General features: G+C 41.0%; 1 protein-coding gene across 1 annotated transcript in view; it reads left to right on the forward strand.

The window, feature by feature from the left end:
• LOC124804847 (tetratricopeptide repeat protein 5-like) overlaps window positions 1–24,313 on the forward strand; it is a 140,745-nt gene that overhangs the window by 106,770 nt on the left and 9,662 nt on the right. Inside the window, exon 6 of the mRNA XM_047265198.1 lies at window positions 21,422–21,607. Within this exon, the coding sequence (XP_047121154.1) occupies window positions 21,422–21,607 (186 nt within the window). The remainder of the gene's footprint in view (window positions 1–21,421; window positions 21,608–24,313) is intronic.

Consider the following 24,313-nt stretch of genomic DNA (forward strand, 5'->3'; position numbering starts at 1 on the left):
ACTGTCATCTCTGGACATCGAGACCTGATTGTGGTGAGTACATTCTTGAGTGGGGTGGGCAGTGGGGATAAGGAAGAGGGGGTATGGTGGGGAGGTAGAAGTGTAGTGGAGTAGGGGTGGGGGAAACTGTAGTGCTTCATGTGGGAGTGTGCAGGTGTGCTGTGGGAAGTGGGGAGTGGGGGGAGTGAGAAGCTGAAGTGTGAGCAGGAAAGAGGATACAAGTAGGTGGGGGCAGGGATTAGTGAAGATTGAGGCTGGTGCAGTTACGGGAATGAAGTATGTATTGAAGGGAGAGTTCCCGCATCATAATTCAGAAAAGCTGGTTTCAGTGGACAATCCGCAGGGGACAGGCAGTGAAGCAGTTGTCGAAGTCAAGCAAACGAGGGAGTGTCAAAAAGTTTGGAGACTGATTCTACCTACGAGAAAATGCTTTACCTGCGTGTCTACATTTACAAATTGTCACCTTCTGAATAGTCAACTTGTACAGCAATGCAGTGCTCCCAGCATTTCTGCCACTGCAGAAATGTGTCCTGGAAGTTCACTTTTTGAATCATTCTACCAACATTTACACTGAATCTCTGCAGTGATGATGGAACAGCAACCTTTGAGCTGGATCTCTAGCTTTGGGAAGATGGTGAAGTCCATAGGAGCCAAATCTGGCAAATAGGACCAGTGTGCAAGTACAATAATTTTGAACCCTGTTTCTGGCGAAAAATTCACGTGTGACGAAAATGCCGTGATGGGGTACATCATCATCATGGAGCAGCCAGTTTTTTGTGCCCCAGAGATGTGATCACTTTCGACGAATGTTCTACCATGGGTACCTTAAAATTTGGCAGTAGAACTCGTTGTTGATGGTCTGACCCCTGGGGACTAATTCATGATGCACAATCTCACAAATGTCAAAATGATGAGCATGCTCTTGGTCAAGCTGCAGACCTGCCTTGCCTTTTTCAGTTGTGGATATGAGAGGCTCTTCCGGTATGGAGACTGTTGCTTTTTGGCAGACTTCGACATGGTGTTCCTACTGCTCCTGGGCCAGCAGCCTGGGGACACACTTGGCAGCAACTTGTCATATATACAAAACACGGATAAGGCTTGCCTACACTGTTCAAACCCAAAACACTGTGCATGACTCATTGCAGCATCACTGTACACTCGCATAATGTCAAACATCTCTGCAGGTGATTTCCACAGGAGAAGATGGTGAAGTCCATAGGAGCCAAATCTGGCAAATAGGACCAGTGTGCAAGTACAATAATTTTGAACCCTGTTTCTGGCAAAAAATTCACATGTGACGAAAATGCCGTGATGGGGTACATCATCATCATGGAGCAGCCAGTTTTTTGTGCCCCAGAGATGTGATCACTCTCGACGAATGTGGCCAGTACTTGGTATCATGAGATGAATTATTTAATACTGCCGACAGACATATATAAAAGCACTCAAACTGTTAACTCTCAAAACTATTAGTTTGATCCTCCAGCAGGAGACATGGGTAGGTCGGAGAAGGGTCAAGGGCAAGGGTAGACCACACAGGCAGGAGAAGATGAGTGGTGGTGTACAAACATGTACTGCACGGAGAATTGCCCGAGCATTTGACACACAGTGCGTAAAATCCTATGAAAATCCTTCTTTGCTATACATTCAAAATTACCCATGTGCATGAGTTACTTCCTGTTGACATGCCAGCAAGAAAGACCTTTGCTTTAGAATTTCTTGTTCACATGGAAGTGGACAATGATTTGCCGTGGAAGATTTTGTGGACAGACAAAGCCCACTTCCATCTGACAGGATATGTCAATAGACAGAATTGTCGAATATGGGCCATGGAAAATCCACATGCAAATCAACCAGTACCACTTCATCTTGAAAAGTTCACTGTGTGGTGCAGGTTTACTGCATCATTTATCATAGGGTCATATTTTTTCGAAGAGACAGATGCTTCTGGTCCTGTTGCCTGTACTGTCACTGATAAGCTGTATGCGTGTCTTTTGCACAACCACGTCATGCTAGCTATCCAACAGCGTGGATGTGTGGATGGGATCATTTTTATGCAAGGTGACGCACCTCTGCACATTGCAAATCCAGTTAAGCAGCTGCTGAAGCGTCATTTCGGAAATGCTAGAATTATCAGCCGCCATTTCCCTACAGCCTAGCCGTCCCGATCACCTGATCTTAATCCGTGTGACCCGTGACTGTGGGGCTATTTGAAAGATGTTTCAATTGCAAAGTTGAAGGCACACATTGTGCAACACATTCTGAACATGATCCCGGAAACACTTCGATCAGTTGTGGGATGTACTGTTTCTCAATTTCAACTTGTTGCAGAAAACGGTGGACAGCATATTGAACATGTTTTGCGCCAGTAACACGGAAATTAATAATCTGATTTGATTTTGATTGATGATTTTTGGCATCAGGACAGTTAAAAATTGATGTGATTGATGCTTTTTATGAAGTTTTTGCCTCAGGACAAATAAAAACCAATGATTGATGCTTTTTATGCAGTTTTTGGCCTCAGGATGATTAAAAACTGATGTGAGTGATGCTTTTTATGCAGTTTTTGACCTCAGGACAATTAAAAACCGATTTTTACTCTCCAGTGTGATATGACTTTGCACACTGACTAGTACAGGTTGTTTAATGTCAAACGTACACCTTAGGCATTGTTCTATGATTCATTTGTCATTTGTAGTCGACCACTATTAAATTATGATGCTTACAGTGCCATCTATTGCTACATTTTGTAACTATTTATTTTTCCTGTGCCATACGTTTTCCCCCTTCTCCAATAATATTACATTGCAATTTGACATCATTCTGACCAGTGGTGTTATTTCTACAGTAGTTTGAAAGTTTAACTTTAATTATAATCATCCTGTATATGGTGTGTCGGCATCAACTGGTACTTTACCATTACCAGTGTCCAAAAGCTGTTTTGAAAATGTAGTTGACACATTGTGCAGCAGGTGTACACAATTATTGGTCTTTAATATGAGTTCCTGTTCATGTCTTCACAGATGCGATGCTTTGAGGTGATCGTTGCCTTCTTCAGCTGGTGTTGATTTTGGTATGACTCGTGGAGTCTGTGGGAAGTCACCTGCTATTAAATTGGAGCTGCACTGTATGGATTTGTGTATGCTCATAAGAGTTTGAGCAAGTACTTCAAGTGATTTCTTCCGTGCCGTGGTGCATTCATCCCAGCCAGTCAGTTTGAAAATTTGCAGCATTTTCGCCATGCCAGAACCTTTGGAAATATGACATATTAGTGCTTCAGCAAATTGTATATTCAGTGGGAATTTGAGTGCTGAATGCACTGTTTCTTTGATATGCAAAAATGTTACCACAGTATCTGATAGTGCAAGTGTCAAAGCAATTCAGTTTTGAGAGCAGATTTGAGCTAACACAAACTCAGGAGGTCTGTTCATCCTATGTCACTGGGCACGCCAGTGAAAAACAAACCCTTTCTACCATTAACTGATACATCTGTAATTGTGTGATTTATCTGCAGCTAAGTATTGTGTATTTTCTTTGACAGATGCTTACATGTCACTAGCTTTGAATTCTTGGTCTCTCAAGAAATCTTGATCATAAAGGTCATATATGGAATGTTGTGTTGCAACCGTGCCACGTTGAATGAGTGTTGTGATGTTGATGACTAAGTTTTGGCAAGCTCCACTGTATGTTTGGCACCTACACCAGTGGTCATTCTCAGATTTGCAAATGAAGTTGGACATTTGAACATTTGACATTACTTAGCAGCATTCTCAAATAATAGCATTCAGCATTATGCGAGTATACTGCATAAGTACAGATTGATGCATCAGATGAATACAGACTTTGATAGCCTTCAACTTGCGTGCCTTGTTTTTGTTCTTGAAATTTTTTTGATGTAGTATCCCATGTATAGTACATTGGTACCTCTGTGCACACTTATGTTTTGGAAAATACATTTTCTTCATGCAGCACAAAAAATGCTGTCAGTTATGTGTGTTCTGTTGAAAAAAAACAGCATTCCATGTGTTCTCTTCTGTGAAATAGACTCTTTCTCCTTTTTCAAGGTGTACATTATGATGAACAGCATTGGAATGCAGACTGTGAATAGGACAACTCAAAATGTGCCACACAACCTTACTGCTGCTGGTATATTGATCTGTCTGAAATTGGTAACTTCATCCGTGTGCCCATGAGGTCTATCAACACTGAATATTGCCATATCGCTTCCCTTGTTGACATGTTTGCATATGTACTTTATTAATTTGACAGAATTAAAAAGTCCATGTTAATATGTGTTTAAAATGTTTCTGATAACAGAACTGAATATGACACAATCCCTCCATTGTAAGTTTAAATATAGGCATTTCTCATTCTGATTGTAGCTGTGTGATCTCTATCATTGAGTTTACAATGTCTGTATTGAGGTGAACTGATACCACCAGTACAAATTTCACAAATGAATTCTCTGGGATACTTTTGTGTGCATTTGTTGCAGTCATGCATGTTGATTGTGTGTTCATAGTAGTGTATGGTCCACGCTTTTTTTTGTAGAAGCTGTTTCAACTCGTCCCATACTAGATTGCATGTGAATGTGATAAAAGAAGTCAGGATGTCCATAGGAACACACACATCATGGCGTCTTGTGCGTATTTGTACATGTTTTGTAGACTGCCAATAAACGTTGCTGGAATTTGACCATTTTGACAATGTTACTGGTGTGTCCATTGTTCAGAATGGGTTGGTTACCTGTAAGAAGTAATAAAATGAAAGGAGCAATAAGATAAATGTAAATTTGATTTACAAACTTATGAAGGGTGATTTTTTTTATATGATATATCATATAAAAGAATATCATATAAAAGAATGTGCGGAAGTAATAGCAAATCAAAAATTAGATGTGTCTGGATTAGTCTGCATAATATTGATGTGATATCTTTCCTCCTCTCCCTAAAAATGATGAAATAGTGCAACACATCATAACACTGATGTGTCTCATTAACTTACACAACTGTGTTCTTCTCCAACTATAACAATCGCTACTTCATTGATGGTAGGTGCAGTCTGGCATCTGTTATGCTGTCTGACTAGTGTTTTTTCTGCTCTTATATGGATTACCTGCTGTCAGGTTATAAACTGATATTTTGAACAATTTTATCAGACCATTATGCTGTTGCAACAAAGTTTACAAAGCTGATGTATTGTTATGTTTGATACCTAGGATTCTATTGAATTTCTGATCAGCTTGCTTATTATCATTGCCCATGAATCAGATTGATAAAAACCACTGTAAGAAAAGATAGATTGCTACTTACCACAAAGAAGACATGCCAAATTGCAGAGAGACACAATTAAAAGACACTTACACAAAGATTTCAGCCACAGACTTCATCAGAAAAAGAGAAACACACACCATTCATACACAGGGTAAGCACGCCTGTCACACACATGACTGTCAACTCTGGTAGCTCAGGTCAGGAATTGTCGCATGAGCTGCTGGAGGCGTGCTTGCATGTGTGAATGGATGGTGTGTGTTTCTCTTTTTCTGATGAAGGTTGTGGCCAGAAGCTTTGTGTAAGTGTCTTTTCATTGTGCCTGTCTGCAACTTAATGTGTCTTCGTTATGGTAAGTAGCAATCTGTTTTTTCCTTCATTGTTGATATTCCTACATAGAGTTTCTATTGTTTGGTTATGTTCAGTTTCAGGAATTGGTGGAAGTGATCCTACACAATGTTATATTTACCCATGAATTTTGAAAGTTGGCATATGTTGGTCCTGGAATACTTTATTGGCTCAAAAGGTGTCATATGAAATACATAATTGTTTTTGCAAATGTTTCGTAAAAACTGATTCAAATCTGCCAAGTTACCTGAAAGCAGTGATACCAGAGGTCAAGGTGGTGGATGCAAAGTCAGAAGTTTAACTTCGCCACTTGCACAGCATATTCCTGGTGTTCCATGTCTCATAGTGCCCATACACCTAACCCAATTTACCGATTTTTGCAGTCGGATGCAAACTATAGTCGTAATTACACTGTATTGGAATCAAGTCAACGTGCACAGTTTGTTGGGGTTGAGTGCCTTGTGAATGTTCTGCTTGAACTCTTATTGTTCACTGGTCTTCTAATTGTGATGCACACAACTGAGCAACTTGTAAACAGTCTGTTTCATTCCTTGATTGTTGTTCCTTGCATGTTTGAGAAGCTTGTAACCACTTTGTGTTGTGTGTTCTGCTGGTAGATCTACCAACTGATGCACATTTGTGGAGCACAATTATTTTGATGGATAAAGTAACGACAACTGCAAACAGACCAACAGTATTCGTAGTTAACTTAGAATTTAGAAGAGCACATTTTAACAGTTTTTAACAAACAACATCACTTGTCCACTTTAAAATACAATGTTTATAAACTTTAAACTAATGAATGACTACCAATGGTGTGGGCCGCAAATACAAAATGACACTTTTTTAAGATCTGATACGAATTATGCCTCACTGATGTTCTCAGTGTGGTTAAAATGCCAGTGTGGGCCAAAGAAAGTCTCAGCAGGTTCCACTGAGTGTAAGAATTGCTTAAGACATGTAGAAGACAAACAAACAAATGTTTGCCTCAGTGTATTAGACTAGTTTTTGTTTGCAATTTTGTCCTTGTATGCATATACCACAAATATTTCTCACACGCGTATATATTTTATTTGCATTCAACATATTTCACACATATTTGTAAGTATATTTCATCTGTACCTCTAGTGAATTTTGCACTGATGTTTTATGTAAATTCTGAGGTAACTTGTAATTTCTCCAGTAACTGGTTGACATTTTGAGAAAAAGGGCTGTTTTACACCATGCGACTGTAGAGAAGACATATTGTGTCTGTGGTTTTGAGCCATATACTACGATCTGCGGCACTGAAACATGCTGCCAAAATTATCTTGCTACAGTTCTTGTTCTCATGATGTTGATGATGCATTCAATCATACAAATACTTGCAACTAATTACAGGAAAGAAATATCAATAGGTCATTGTCAGATGTTTTACATGTCACCCCTACTCATTGTGCTGGGGGGAGGGATGGGGGTGAAAGAAAAGGAAGGAGAGGATGAAAAGGGAGACCGATAGGTGAGAGAGAAAGAGAGGAGTGTTGAAAAAAGGGTAGGGTGTGAGGGAGGATGGGGGCAGAAGAGAGAGAGAGAGAGAGAGAGAGAGAGAGAGAGAGAGAGAGAGAATTCCCACAGTGGTTGGGGCAGGGGGGGTGTGCTAGGATAAGACGGTATATGGTCTGGACAGGGAAGGAGTGAAGGGGACAGAAGAGAGAAAGGAAGATGTAAAATAAGTCAATGGGAAACAGGTTAATGAAGTTTCATGCCAGGAGTATTGTGAGAGAACAGTTCCTCTTGTGTAGATCAGAGAAACTTGTGCTGAGAGGGAGTATCCAGATGGCCCACATAGTGAAGCAACAAGTTGTTTATTTTGGATCTGCAATATGTTCGGTTACTGGATGGTCAAGTTAGTGGTTTGCCACAGTTTGGTGATGGCTATTCATGTGAGTGGTTACTTGTCATAACTCCGTAGAATGCTGAATGGTAATTGCAGGAAAGCTGATGCGTAAGAGAGCTCTTTGAGGCAAATTTGATACAGGGTGATCAGAAATGTGTTGACTAGTGACTGATTAACATGTTTTCTGGTATCAGATGAGGAGATGGCACAGGAGACATGTTTATGGATGAGCAGGATAGGATATTGTCTGTGATTAAAAGCTCTGGTAATGTTATTGGTATATTTTGACAACTCCTGGTCTCCACTACATGTGTGGCATGCACAAGTGGTGAAACTGAAAGGAAGAGACTTTTTGCCATGTACCAGGTGACAGCTGTCAAAGTGGAGGTACTGCTGACATTTGGTGCACTTGAAATCAATGAACATATTTATGGAACCATCTGAGAGGTGGAGATCAGCATCTAAAAAGGTGGCCCTCATTGAGTTGAGAAGGACCATGTGAAGTGGATTTAGGAGTAGGTCTTGAGGTTATGATGGAAAGAGCACAGGTTGTCCTTGCCATGAGTCGAGATCATGAAATTGACATCACTGAGTCTGAACCAGAAAAGGGGTTTTAGTTTTTGACTGGATAGAAAGGACTCCTCCAGATGGCCAATACATAATTTGGCATAGTGGTGCCAAGCAAGTGAAAGAGGTAATGGTTTCAGTATCCTAAGGACATTCAGTAAGGTAGTGTTCCATGACAGCAGATTCATGGTCATGGGGTAGTTTGGTGTACAAGGACATCGCATCCATAGTGACCAACAAAGAGTCTATTAGTAATTGGACAGGATCTGTGGAAAGGCAGTGAAGGGACTGAGCAGTGTCTTGAATGTAGAATGGGAGGTGATGGAAAATAGTTTGGAGGTGTTGGTCAGTAAAGGCACATGTTTGTTCTGTGGGACAATTGTTAAAATTAAGATGTACTGAATAACAAATAAACTTATGGTCACCAGCCCACAAATTATTATTATTTTTTTATTAATTAACAAAATGCCAGCTAATAACTATGGGATCTACTCCACTGCAACAATTACTCTTTGTTAAACAACATATGCTGAATATTAAACACTATAAAATACTGAAATACTCAGACTTTCCTCAAGATGCAGTTCACGGGCACTAGCCCACAGCAGCAATTACTCTTCCTTGAACAGATTATATTGAACTTCCAATGATCTTAAAGGCGCAGTTCATTGGAACAGCTACCTTCAATGAATTAACTGGTGTATATACGCCTTACAAACTGCCCAACTATTAACAATGTATGACATTGACAAGACGCTAAATTCAGTTTCATTTATGAATGCTACAACCTTGGGCAGTTACTACCAATGCAGTAACAGTTTTATATCATGCTTACCAAATGAGTTAATCTCTGCTAACCTATAGCAGCACATATATATTCTCTAACTAGAGACAATCCAAATGCATTTACGAGCACTAACACCCAGTGACAACTTCTGCAACTAGAACTGGTTTGTGCTAGCCATTTAAATGAACTTTACCACCATTAACATGCTGTAACATTTATACTTTAACTTGAAACAATTGTTAAAATGCATTGATGTGCGTTAACACATTGTGGCAGTTACTCTCAGAACAGACACAGTTTTACACTGGCTATTCAAATGATATTTTCGGCCACTAACACACTGTGACATCCATTCTTTAACTTGCAAGAAATGTTCAAGTACATTTACATATGCTAACACATCGTGGCAGTTACTCTCAAAATAGATGCAGCCTTATGCTGGCTATTCAAATGAAATTTTCAGTGACATCTATTCCTTAACTTGCAAGAAATGTTCAAATACATTCACATCCCTTAAAACACTGTGGTAGTTACTCTTAAAACAGATACAGCCTTATGCTGTCTATTCAAATGAAATTTTCAGCAACTAACATACTTGACATGTACTCCTTAACTTACAAGAATTGTTCAAATACATTTACATGGGCTAACACATTGTGACGGTTAGTCTCAAAATGTTGCAGTTTTGTGCTGGCTGTTAAAATAAAATTTTTGGACACTAACACTGTGACAGTTACTAAACCATAAACAAGGAGACAAACCAACGAAGAACCATGCGAAACCTTCAAACCTTTTAACCAGCTTTCAGCTGAAGAGTGTATTACCTTCTGTCCTTGGCTCATAGCAGGTTGCGTCAGGATCCTGCCACATCAGACCAATTACACTTGCTGACTGTAACAGCCACTGATGCTTCCTATCTGTCGCTTTGCACACCAGTCTCCAGTTGCAAGTGTGTTGTACTTCAAAACATTGGACCCACCAGCTCGTCATTCGCACGTGCAACTGCTTCCACTGCCCTTTGCCAAGCAATTAAGGCTCACGCGACTCACAGATCTTATCACCACAGCCTGTTTCTTAGCCAACACCAGCAAACTTTCCTGATGTCCATCAACACTAGTGACATGTTGACAGATAAGCATCAAGCTCCCCCTCCTAAGGTCGAACACCCAGGGACATGGGTAAGGAAATGGCAGGGGATACTAGAGAAACAGAAACACAGCTTTGATTGACTCCTTGACTGGCCCATTTCAGCTGGATCAGATGCATCTGTTCATGGTTCTGGGAACAGATGTGCTCCACCAAAAAACTTACTAGCTTCAAGTTTACGATGTACTGGTAAGGACCCACATACATTGGCAGCATTTTATCAGTAATCCCATGTATCCCTTTACTCTGTCCCCAGACACTCCTCATAAACCTCATGAACACTCGGTCTCCTATTTTCATAGTTGTGTCATGTTATCCTCAATTATAGAGCTAAGCCTGCTGCCTGCGAACACACATGGTGTTACACCATGCAGCTTCCCACCCGATTGTCAAGTTATTAGGATTCACCTGCTCTGTAGAAGATAGCTCAATAATCACAAATCATAGGTGAACATCAGTCAGACTGGGGTGCTCTTGCGAGCCCCATGGCAAGTTGTGTTAAAGGCCAGATTCAACCATTCTAAGAAAGTATCCTCTTTTCTCTGCGAGTTAGCGTGGTAAATTATGAGCGCCACCTTTAAATTACGATTAATATGCTTGGTGATGGATGTTTGGGAATAATAAGGTGTCATCATCATGTGTTGAATGCCTCTGCTAAAACAGAATCCCTTAAACTCATGTGATTTGAAGGCTGTCGCATTTCACTGACTGTCTGCTGCGATGGACCAAAACTCGCAAACATGGAGCCCAAATGATTAGTTGAGATTCCTACTGTGGTGCCCTGGCTCGGTACTAACCATACAACGTGAGTAAATGCATCAACCACCACAAACACGGAAAGGTTTCCATCTTCAGTGCATGGACCTAAATAATCAATGAAAATTTTATCGAGGGGACGGAATTCCCGGGTTGACTGTAAAAATCCTTTTTTCATGTTATCAGGCTTCCTCTATTTACAATCTTCACATTGTCCTACCAACTTTTGAATGTCATGTTTCATTCCTCTCCAGGTGACCTGTTTGCTTATCTTAGTGAAGGTTTTGTTAATATTAAAGCCCCCCTCCCATCCCCCCCCCCCCCCCCCCCCACACACACACACACACACACACACACACACAAGGATTTGTGGAAATAGGTGAACATGGCTGGGACTAGACTACTGGGTAAACAGATCATCTTTTTACCGTTCTGCTTTGTTCTACAACAGAGAATTCCTCTCTCCATGGCGTAGCATTTGTCACAGCTGCCTCCTTTAAGCTCTGTGCAAAGCCTGTGCAACTCAGGATCTTTATGATGTTCAGACTCTCCTCCTCATTGTTACTTGCTATAGGCCTAGCGTGTGCTCTGTGTTTTCCATATCACTAATTTGAAATATACTACTCAAAACATTGGCAATCGTGTTTTCACCTCCCCCAATATGAGCTACCAAAATGGCTTTCACTCCAGGAGCTTTTGTCATAGCTTACCAGTTGTAAGGTACTTCCATCTTTTCACCATGTGTGGAAAATTGGTATCAAATGGTAGCAGAGTGTTGTTTTGATCCACTGACTTCTGGGTTATGAGCCAAGGATGCTTCCACGCTGTCACTTTGTGCACCAGATCCCAATCGACAGTGTGTTGTACTCCAAAACAGTGGGTCCATCATCTTATCACTCGCACACACGACTGCTTCGACTGTCCATTACCAGTCAACTAATGCTCGCCACTCATAGACCGTATCACCACAGTCTGTTTCCAAGCTGGCATGGGTAAACTTCTCTGATGCACGTCAATACTAGCTACGTATCCACAGACATGCATCAATCAGTGAAGTCAAAAAAAGATATGTCGTGGTATTCTAAAGTAAAAATAAAGAAGTTAAGAAGTTCCATATTTAACTGGTGTTAATGGAAACAATAAAAAGAGGATCAAATGCAGTTAGCAAATTTACATGTAAAACCCCAGGACTTGATTATTCAACATCAAAAAGTTAAATCATCATCATTATCATTTAAGACTGATTATGCCTTTCAGCGTTCAGTCTGGAGCATAATCCCCCTTATAAAATTCCTCCATGATCCTCTATTCAGTGCTAACATTGGTGCCTCTTCTGATGTTAAACCTATTACTTCAAAATCATTCTTAACCAAATCCAGGTACTTGCTCCTTGGCCTACCCCGACTCCTCCTACCCTCTACTGCTGAACCCATGAGTCTCTTGGGTAACGTTGCTTCTCCCATGCGTGTAACATGATCCCACCACTAAGCCTGTTTGCCCTGACTGCTACATCTATAGAGGTCATTCCCAGTTTTTCTTTGATTTCCTCATTGTGGACACCCTCCTGCCATTGTTCCCATCTACTAGTACCTGCAATCATCCTAGCTACTTTCATATCCGTAACCTCAACCTTATTGAAAAGGTAACCTGAATCCACCCAGCTATCACTCCCATACAACAAAGTTGGTCGAAAGATTGAACAGTGCACAGATAACTTAGTCTTGGTACAGACTTCCTTCTTGCAGAAGAGAGTAGATCGTAGCTGAGCACTCACTGCATTAGCTTTGCTACACCTCGCTTCCAGTTCTTTCACTATGTTGCCATCCTGTGAGAATATGCATCCTAAGTACTTGAAACCATCCACCTGTTCTAACTTTGTTCCTCCTATTTGGCACTCAATCCGTTTATATTTCTTTCCCACTGACATTACTTTAGTTTTGGAGATGCTAATCTTCATACCATAGTCCTTACATTTCTGATCTAGTTCTGAAATATTAGTTTGCAAACTTTCAATCAAATCCGCCATCACAACTAAGTCATCTGCATATGCGAGACTGCTTATTTTGTGTTCACATATCTTAATATCACCCAGCCAGATCTATATTTTTCAACATATGATCCATAAATAATATGAACAGCAGTGGAGACAGGTTGCAGCCTTGTCTTACCCCTGAAACTACTCTGAACCATGAACTCAATTTACCGTCCTTGGCCCAAAGTCTCCAACCTGTTTCCAAAGTCTTCCCAAGATTTCTTCTTGGATGCTGCAATCATCTGTTTGGCTTTGTTTCTTTCTTCAACATAGCTTTCTGTGTCTACCTGAGTTCTAGTATGTAGCCATTTTTGATACGCCTTCTTTTTCCTTTTACAAGCTGCCTTGACTGTGTCATTTCACCAAGCTGTTTGCTTCATCCTACCTTTACACACTACTGTTCCAAGACATTCTTTAGCGGCTTCTAGTACTGTGTCGCTGTACCTTGTCCATTCCTTTTCCAATGACTGTAATTGACCACATTCAACTAACTGGTACCTTTCTGAGATCACTGTTGTGTACTTGGCCTGATTTCCTTACCCTGAAGTTTCTCCACTCTTATCCTCCTACATATGGATCTGACCTCCTGCACTTTCAGCCTCACAATACCAATTTCACTGCAGATTAAATAGTGGTCAGTGTCATCAAAGAATCCCCTGAATACAAGTGTGTCCCTCACAGCCTTCCTGAATTCCTGATCTGTTATTATATAGTTAATGACAGATCTGGTTCCCCTGCCTTCCCAAGTATACCAGTGAATGTTCTTAAAAAAGGAGTTTGTGATTACTAAGTCCATACTGGCACAGAAATCCAATAGTTGTTTCCCGCTCCTGTTGGCCTCCATATCCTCTCCAAATTTACCCATAACCTTTTCATACCCTTCTGTTCGATTTCCAATCCTGGCATTAAAATCGCCCATGAGCAGAACACTGTCCTTGTCCTTTACTCTAACAACTACATCACTGAGTGCGTCATAAAAACTATCCATCTTATCTTGACCTGCCCCTTCTACATCTACATCTACATCTACACTCCGCGAGCCACCTTACGGTGTGTGGCGGAGGGTACTTATTGTACCACTATCTGATCCCCCCTTCCCTGTTCCATTCACGAATTGTGCGTGGGAAGAACGACTGCTTGTAAGTCTCCGTATTTGCTCTAATTTCTCGGATCTTTTCGTTGTGATCATTACGCGAGATATATGTGGGCGGTAGTAATATGTTGCCCATCTCTTCCCGGAATGTGCTCTCTCGTAATTTCAATAATAAACCTCTCCGTATTGCGCAACGCCTTTCTTGAAGTGTCCGCCACTGGAGCTTGTTCAGCATCTCCGTAACGCTCTCGCGCTGACTAAATGTCCCCATGACGAATCGCGCTGCTTTTCGCTGGATCATGTCTATTTCTTCTATTAATCCAACCTGGTAAGGGTCCCATACTGATGAGCAATACTCAAGAATCGGACGAACAAGCGTTTTGTAAGCTACTTCTTTCGTCGATGAGTCACATTTTCTTAGAATTCTTCCTATGAATCTCAACCTGGCGCCTGCTTTTCCCACTATTTGTTTTATGTGATCATTCCACTTCAGATCGCTCCGGATAGTAACTCCTAAGTATTTTACGGTCGTTACCGCTTCCAATGATTTACCACCTATGGCATAATCGTACTGGAATGGATTTCTGCCCCTATGTATGCGCATTATATTACATTTATATAATGGAAGGAAACATTCCACGTGGGAAAAATTATATATAAAAACAAAGATGAGGTGACTTACCGAACAAAAGCGCTGGCAGGTCGATAGACACACAAACAAACACAAACATACACACAAAATTCAAGCTTTCGCAACAAACTGTTGCCTCATCAGGAAAGAGGGAAGGAGAGGGGAAGACGAAAGGAAGTGGGTTTTAAGGGAGAGGGTAAGGAGTCATTCCAATCCCGGGAGCGGAAAGACTTACCTTAGGGGGAAAAAAGGACAGGTATACACTCGCACACACGCACATATCCATCCACACATACAGACACATCTTTGTTTTTATATATAATTATATTACATTTATCTACGTTTAGGGAAAGCTGCCAGCTGTCGCACCACGCATTAATCCTCTGCAGGTCCTCCTGGAGTACGTACGAGTCTTCTGATGTTGCTACTTTCTTGTAGACAACCGTGTCATCTGCAAATAGCCTCACGGAGCTACTGATGTTGTCAACTAAGTCATTTATGTATATTGTAAACAATAAAGGTCCTATCACGCTTCCCTGCGGTACTCCCGAAATTACCTCTACATCTGCAGATTTTGAACCGTTAAGAATGACATGTTGTGTTCTTTCTTCTAGGAAATCCTGAATCCAATCACAAACCTGGTCCGATATTCCGTAAGCTCGTATTTTTTTCACTAAACGTAAGTGCGGAACCGTATCAAATGCCTTCCTGAAGTCCAGGAATACGGCATCAATCTGCTCGCCAGTGTCTACGGCACTGTGAATTTCTTGGGCAAATAGGGCGAGCTGAGTTTCACATGATCTCTGTTTGCGGAATCCATGTTGGTTATGATGAAGGAGATTTGTATTATCTAAGAACGTCATAATACGAGAACACAAAACATGTTCCATTATTCTACAACAGATTGACGTAAGCGAAATAGGCGTATAATTATTCGCATCTGATTTATGACCCTTCTTGAAAATGGGAACGACCTGCGCTTTCTTCCAGTCGCTAGGTACTTTACGTTCTTCCAGCGATCTACGATAAATTGCTGATAGAAAGGGGGCAAGTTCTTTAGCATAATCACTGTAGAATCTTAAGGGTATCTCGTCTGGTCCGGATGCTTTTCCGCTACTGAGTGATAGCAGTTGTTTTTCAATTCCGATATCGTTTATTTCAATATTTTCCATTTTGGCGTCCGTGCGACGGCTGAAGTCACAATGCGAATATTCTGACACAATCCTAATTTTCTTGCTAGACGCTGTCAAATCTATCCACATCAGTCGTTCATTTACATACCTTACCCGAATGTCGCTAATAGCTAAAACGTCCAACCCCATCTTACTTGCAGCCTCTGCTAGCTCTACCTTCTTCCCAGAGTAGCCCCCATTGATATTAATAGCTTCCCATCTCGTTACCATTTGTTTGCCGACTCGTATCTTAGGAGTCCCTAGTTTGTCAGTTAGAGGTGAGACTCTGTCACCTCAAAAGGTCCTTGGCATTTTGCTTTGATTGTTGCCAGCATCATATTTAAAGTACAGCGAAGCAGATTGCTAGCCTTACTTGCCCCGGGTCCCATTGAGTTTTTACCCCTAATGGTTGAGGGACTAAACCAGTGGATTTGGTAGTCTTTGCCATCTGAGCACAAAGGTGACCAAAATATATTAAAATTACTTTCTACGTTACTATTTGATGAATTATCTCTCCATGAAATTATTTTTCATCGAGAGATAATTCTTCAAATAGTAACGTAGAAAAGTAATTTTAATTTTTTTTTAAAATATTTAACTTTTTGTCTTGGACAAAACGTTAAATATTTAAAAAAATTAAATCTCTCTGTGATAATCTTTGCTTTGCTGTTTCAGTTAATCACCTGGAAATCTGGACCTTAATTTCTGCTAATGTAAAATAATGATTATTACTACTTGGAACTACCAGAGGATACACTATGAGTGGCAAGCAGCGAACGGATGCTTGGGGGTTTTCCAATGGGTGGGGTCAGTTAACAAGAGAATATTGGTTTGCTAACACATAAAAATGAGTATTTGTTGTTTGTTCATGTTGTATGTGTTGCTGACTATTCATCCATTAACAACGAAACATTAGTGAGCTGATGAACATATGCTTGCAAGGATTTCTGTAGGGGCATGAACCACCTACTGTGATTATGGCAGGGTTTAAAAGAGTGTGATGTAGAAGCTTAACTGAAGACATCTGAAGTGTGATGTAGAAGCTTAACTGAAGAACATCTGAAGCAGTTCCAATCAAATTTTGGATATACATAACTTATTAATTGTATAACAATATGGAAATTCTGGCCAGAACAATATGTAAAGTAAGGGAAACGAACCAGTCTCTACAGCACACTGATGTGTGGAGTATAGAAACATGTACCAGAAAACAGTAATGACACTAGCTTTCAAGCTCTGTTCTTTTTCTAGTAAAAGTACACACATTCACACACACAACCACACAAACACTCCAATGTACAACCCTGATTATTGATCATTGAAAGCAGATGCTTGTGGTGGAAGGGGATAGGGAAGGACATACAAGGCAAGGAGGCAGTAGTAGCATAGTAGCAAAAAGTGAGGCAGGACTTTCAATAGTTGACTCAGTCGGTGCACAACAAGATGAAAAGAATAGAACATGTAAGACATGTAGAGGGGTAGAGGAAAGGTAAGTACAGGATTTTGGGGGGGGGGGGGAGGGAGGGGGAGGAAGGAGGAGATGAAGAGGGAGACATGTAGCAGAGAAAGCAAGGAAGAGTGCATGGAGAAAAGGGGGGAGAGAAGAGGAGACGGGGGGGAGGGAGGGAGAGAGAGAGAGAGAGAGAGAGAGAGAGAGAGAGAGAGAGAGAGAGAGAGAGAGAGAGCATGCATGGGGGGGGGGGGGGGGGGCAAGTAGTGGTGGGAGATCTGGATGCTATAAGATCTGGATGGGGAAGGAGTGGTGTGGCCAGAACATAAGGGAAAAGCTAAAGTGAGGCAGTGGGACATAGGTCAGTGGAGGTTTATGAGAGCATTCCCATCTGCCTGAATCAGAGAAACTTACACTGGAAGGGAGGATCAAAATGGCCCACACAGTGAAGCAGCTGTTAAAGTCATTTGTGTTGTGATGCACAGCATGTTCGGCTACTGGATGGTCGAGTTAGTGGTTTGCCACAGTTTGGCAGTGGCTGTTCTTGTGATTTGAGAGTTGGTTACTTATCATACCCAAACAGAATGCTGAAAGTAATCACAGCATAACTGACATATAACATGGCTCCAGTCACAGATGGTACTGCCTTTTATTGGATAGGAAATGCTGGTGACTGGACCGCAGTAGGAGGTGGTGGGTGGTTGTGCGGTACAGCTCTTGCACTTGAGGCAACTACAAGGGGATGGCTCATGAGGTAAAACCTTGCAAGCAGGGTTGGAATCTGGATGGACAAGTATAGCCTGTAGGTTGAGTGGGCAGTGGAACACTGCCTTGGCTGATATGCTTAGGATTTTGGGTAGCATATCCCTCATCTCATGCACACAGAGATGTAGTTGAAGCTGTGGTGAAGGATGTGGTTGAAGCTGTGGTGAAGGATGTGGTTGAGCTTTTCAAGGCCAGGGTGATATTGAATGATCAGAAGTGTGCTGATCAGTGGCTAGTTCACAGGTTTACTGGTGTCATAGGAGGCAGTGGCACAGAAGATATGTTTGTGGATCGGAGGGATAGGATATTGCTTGCCAATAAAGGCTCAGGTATTGTTACTGATATATTTTGACAACTCCTGGTATCCACTACATGTGGGATGTGCACATATGGTGAAGCTGTAAGGGAAGAGACTTTTTGACATATAATAGGTGACAACTGCCAAAGTGTAGGTACTGCTGAAGGTTGGTGCACATGATATGAACAGACATATTTATGGAGCAATCTGGGAGGTGGAGATCAACATCTAGGAAGGTAGCTTTCATTGAGTTGAGAAAGAACAGGTGAAGTCTATTTGGGAGTAAGTGTTGAAGTTATGGAGGAAAGAGCAAAAGTTGTCCTTGCCATGTATCCAGATCATGAAATTGACATCAATGAGTCTGAAGCAGAAAAGGGGTTTTAGGTGTTGACTGGATAGAAGGGACTCCTCCAGACGGCCTATACACAATTTGGCATACTGGTGCCAAGGAAGTGCCCATGGCAATACCACACATTTCTTTATAGATTTGGCCCTCAAAAGTGAAATAATTATAGGTCAGGATGTGGTTGGCTAGAAGGATTAGGAAAGAGGTGGTGGTTTTGATATCATAAGGCTGTTGAGTTAGGTAGTGTTCCATGACAACAAAGTCATGGTTATGGGATATGTTGGTGTACAAGGACATCACATCCGTAGTGACTGACAAGGAATCTGGTAGTAACTGGACAGGCACTGTGGGAAGGCGATGGAGGAATGGAGCAGTGTCTTGAATATAGGATGAAGATGATGAACAATAGTTTGGAGGTGTTAGTCTACAAAATGGAGGTTCATTCTGTGGGAGCATTGTACCCAGCCACACTGAGATGACCAGCAGGGAGACCTGTGGGGTTGGGTTTGTGGAGTAGGTAAAATACAGGTATATATGGAGGATGGGGGGGATTTTGGGGGGGGGGGGGGGGGGGGGGAGTTGCTGGTTTGATGATGCAGCTGCCATGCTATAAAGAAATACATAACAATACAATTTTACAAAACTGTTATTTAAATGTGTGTGTTAATAAAGTTGTAATTGAAAATTACTAGTTCACATATGTTTGAGTATGGAAGCTGTATAATAAACTCAGATATGTCAAACATAATTACAATTTTCGTTGGTGTGCATTTTCAGTATGTATATTTGCCAATTATGTTCTGTTAACAGTTGCATTTTTTGATTAATCTTGAATAACACTTTAATTTTACAATGAATATCATTTCTAACATTTTCACAGAATCTTGTTTAAATATTTAATAGTTTACAGTAATTGCTTTTGAAATATACAATTTGAATGTACTATTAAACATAATCATTATTTTATCAATTTTCCATAAAGGAGAATTCATATAACAAACTTAAAATAATAACACACATTCATGTTTGGTAGCATTTATACTTTCTTAAGAGATTAAATAATGAAGTATATTTCGAGTATTACACTAGTTTGTTGCATTACACTACCTACTGAACTTCTGCTGGGACTTTTGGGCAAATGCATCAAATCCTTCCATTCTTCAAGCTGTCTGTCAAAATTTGACATACAGCAGTGTCATCTGCTGCAGCCAATGGCTAAGTGGCAACTTCCATTTGACATCTGCCTGTTGCTGTCATCTTGTAACAGTGTAAATAATGGATGTCTTAACTCTTAGCTTCTGTATTTTCTGTACATTTCTACACAGTCATTGTTAAGTTGCCAAATATTAGTAAGTGAAGATTTGTTGGGATGCAGCTTGACACATAACAGTAGCTAAGAGCTTTTCATATAATATTCCACAAGGACTGTTGTGCTCAAAAATTCTGAGCACTTAAATAATGTCTTTAGTTTCCAAGCATCAATTATTTGACATTAACATATTTGTGGACTTCAGTTTGTGTTACAAACTGATAGCCTAATGGACCAAATAAAAGTTCGTGATAAGTAAGTGCTATTAGAACAGTTACAATATGTTTGCTGTCATCCTAAAATAAGAAATTGTTCTTGCCATGAAGTGATGAAGAATCCATTAACAATACAACAAACTTTTTCTGCCGTGAAATGCAACAAGGATAGCTGATGAGCCGAAACCTTATGACCACTGCCCACCACGAGATTGAATGTTCGTTTGACTTAAGTAACTTTGACGAAGGGCAAATTGATGTGGCCTGGTGCCTGGGGACAAGCATCTTGGGAACAGGAAAGCATGCATGAAAAATTGTTGAAGAATGGTGAAACCGCAAGTAGATGACAAGGTGTTGGACATCCATGTGTTGGTGCAGAAGGTTGAACTCCTGCCCGCTCTGTAAAGCGAGATAGGTGGCAACCCATGTGTTTTGAAGCACATATTTTGGTGCACATTTTTAAACATTGGCCTCTGCAGCAGATGACCCCTATGTGTTACCACATTCACCCATTACATCATCACTTATGACTGCAGTGGGAAAGGAATCATCAAGATTGGACCGTGACACAATGGAAACATCTCACCTGGTGGGACATGTCACATTTCTCATTACACGGTGTCAAGGGTCATGTCCACATATGCCGTCAACTGGGCGAACGGCTACTCAAAACAGGTGCTTTACTGCGGACCCAGGGTGGGAGCAGTGTTGTGCTATGTGGGGATAGCTACCTGGGCTTCCATGGGATGATTAGTAGTAATCAAAGGGACCATGACGAGTGTAGATTACGTGAACAGGATTACTGAACAACTGCGTCTCTTCACGGTCATCATCTTTCCCAATTACTATGGCAGTTTCCTGCAGGATAACTGTAAATTTGTGAAGGTGATAATCATGCTACAGTGGTTTGAGGGGGATGATAGTGAACTCACATTGATGTCTTGCCCACCAGACTTGCCTTACATGAACCCAGTGAAACACATCAGGGATGATATTGGGCTCCAGCTCCACACCCAAAAAACACCGGGCTATAATTTACAGGAATCACGTAAGCTACACTTAGACATCTGGTACAAATATCCCCAGAAACCTACTGAGGATGTGTCGAAACTGTGATGTGTGGAATCATTGCTGCATTGCATTCAAAAGGTTGGGCTGAAATAGTATTCAGCAGGTGTACAAATCTTTTGGCTCATCAGTGTATTTCCACTTATATCATTGTACTTCGATGTTTTGAGAGATACTGATTGACAAAAAAATGGATAGCATAGTTTAAGAAGACATTTTAAAATATTTAAAGAATGTAGTAAAAGTAAATATCTGATGTACCTCTTTAATTACATATTACTTCATTTCACAGGCATATAAATATGAAGAAGAATATAATTTGGCCTTGGAATCATTCTCTAAAGCACAATCTTTAGAGCCCACCTGGGATGACCCTAGACTGAAAGAAAGACAACTGTTAAAATATTTGGAGAATGTCCAAGATTTAGTAAAACATAAAGGGAAGCTGAAGGGCAAGAAATACTCACAATTAGTGCAAGTAAGTGTCAGAAGATTCTAAGGAGACAAAATACGTGAAGAATTAATCTGTGTTGTTTGTCTTAAAGTTTTCCTGGTGAAATGATTGCTGAAATTACTGAAACATTGTTCTTCGCATTCAGTCAGTCAGAATACATCAGTATCTCAGTATACATTTTCTTATGGACTGAAATATGCTGTTTTTAGGCATCAGGAGCCACCAGTCAGTCTCATTGCTTGCCTCCTCCTCAGAGACAGCTGAGAAGATTTTGTACATGAGAACAGTAAACAACCTATCCCAAAATGGAATGTGTAGTGTCAAGGTTGGGTCAAACAGGCCTGTCTAAAGCACATGCAGTTTTTCATTTCATGAATGATTTTAAAGAAAATTTAAATGCCAAAATAGTGCCAACTGGTATGGTTTGTGACATGTCAAAAGCATTTTGTGTGCAGTTCACATTATTGTGGTAAAAAACTCAAATATTAGTATATTAGAGATCTTGCTGGTGACTGATTGTCACCCTGTCCAACTAATAGGATGCAGAGTGTCACATGAAGAAGTGCCGTGAGTGTGCACGGCAAAATTGTATTGTCAGAATGAGTAATAAGTACTGAAGGTGTTCCCGAGGGATAAATACACTATAAGGTCATAACTCCTGGTTGTCGGTCCATACGGTAGGCAGCAGTCAGCCTGGTATCCCTCCAATGTTTGGTGCCTCTTCAGGCATGTCTTTGGCCTACAATCACATTGACTGGAAAAAAATTGTCTTAGCGATGAGTCCCACTTCAAACTAAGCCCTGATGACCAGTGAGGACATGTCTGGAGATGCCCCTGACTACAGTGGGATGCCAACCTATCACCCACGGGTAATGGTCTGGGGTGCCATTTCATTACATAGGAGGGTCCCTTTGGTTGTCACCTGCATCACCCTTACAGCACAGTGGTACGGCAGCAATATTATATGCCCCATTTTGTTGCCCTTCTTGGCAAGCCATCCTGGGCTTATGTTTCAGCAAGATAATGCCTGCCAGTAAACAGTGAGAGTTTCTACTATTTGTCTTCATGCTTGCCAAACCCCACCTTGGACAGCAAGGTTGGAAGATTTATCCCCAACTGAGAATGTTTGGAACATTACTGGCAAGCCCTCCAACCAGCTTGGGATTTTGATGATCTAATGAGCCAGTTGGGCAGAATTTGACATGATATTCTTCAGGAGGATATCCAACAACTCTCTCAATCAGAGCCAAACCAAATAACTACTTGCATAAGGGCCATAGGTGGACCAACTTGTTATTGGCTTGATCAATTGAAGCTCTTTCTCTTGAATAAATCATCCAGTACTTCTGAAATTGTTTACATTTGTTTAGCTGTACACATATGTCACATCTAATGATACCTGTCCCATTTGATAATTCCTTTGTGATATGTCATTCTTTTTGACTTAGAGTGTATTTCGTCAACATCTGTTCTTGTTATATATAAATGATCTTCAATCATATGTCTGAGAAGCAAAAATAGTTTGCTGATGACACAAGTATTATAATCAAACCTAATGGAGAATCTTCAACACTTGAAAAAGGAAATAAAATTTTCTTCAAAATTAATAACAGGTTCCCTGAATATGGACTGTCTCTGGATTTAGATAAAATGCAATATATTAAATTTTTTGGCTCTGGTGGTCTAGTGGGAGGAGCACTAGAGTCCATTCCTGGAGATCCCAAGTTCAATCCAGATAGCAGTGGGGATTTTTCCTCATTCCAGCCCCTCCAGCAAGACCTCAGGTTAAGTCGGCCTTCTATCGAGTGAGGACTGGAGATCTTTCCAGGGGGTAAAAGGCAGTGAGGATGATGGGTTTGCTACCCTACCTTTCCTAGTGCTGTGATGAAGAAAGGCTGAGCTCCGCCTACAAGTGGGTCAATACCCCAGTTATGGGCCTGTGCCACAGACGTAAACAAACTTTTATAATACGTTTTGAGCTGTACATGACCTGACCACACCATTGCAAAAAATGCTTGAGGATAAATCGATGAATGAAACAAAATATACTAAATTCTTAGATTTTTATATTGATAAGAGCATGAACTAGAAGTCACATATTACAGGCCTTCTTAAATAATTTAGCAATAAAGGAAACTGCTCACTGAGTAGCGGAAACATTGGGACTCTACAGATACACACATGAAAGAAAGAAAAGTTGCTAGCTTTCGCAATAAATCCTTTGTTGAGCTAGAGGGCTCTCTCTCTCTCTCTCTCTCTCTCTCTCTCTCTCTCTCTCTCTCTCTCTCTCTACATTGTGTCCGCGGGACACACAATATTGTGGTCTCCTTTAATCCTAAATTACTTACTTTCTGCCAGAACTTTCCTACATACTAATCTCCATGCAGTAGCCACCAGAAAGATCGCGGGAGGTGCACATCGAGCATGCCTAGCAGACAGTTCCTGGTCTACACTATGTGAAGTGCGACGGACAACGTGAACCGTGTTAATACACAATGGGCGACGAGTAGGGTCGTTCATTCGCGTATTGCATCATTGTTCCGGTTTCACAGCTTATCCATGGCTTGGAGGATTTAGTGTGGGTTTTGGTTGAGCAGAAGACGGAGCTCATGGCAGCCATGAAACAAGCGCTTCCAGCGTTGATCCCCACGCAGTCTGCTCCAGCGCCGTTCCCTCCTCCCTTTCCCCCATATGACGAGACGGCGTACAATTGGGATGCATATGAACATT

This window comes from Schistocerca piceifrons, chromosome 7 (genome assembly GCF_021461385.2).
Source record: "Schistocerca piceifrons isolate TAMUIC-IGC-003096 chromosome 7, iqSchPice1.1, whole genome shotgun sequence".
Taxonomy (NCBI): Eukaryota; Metazoa; Arthropoda; class Insecta; order Orthoptera; family Acrididae; genus Schistocerca; species Schistocerca piceifrons.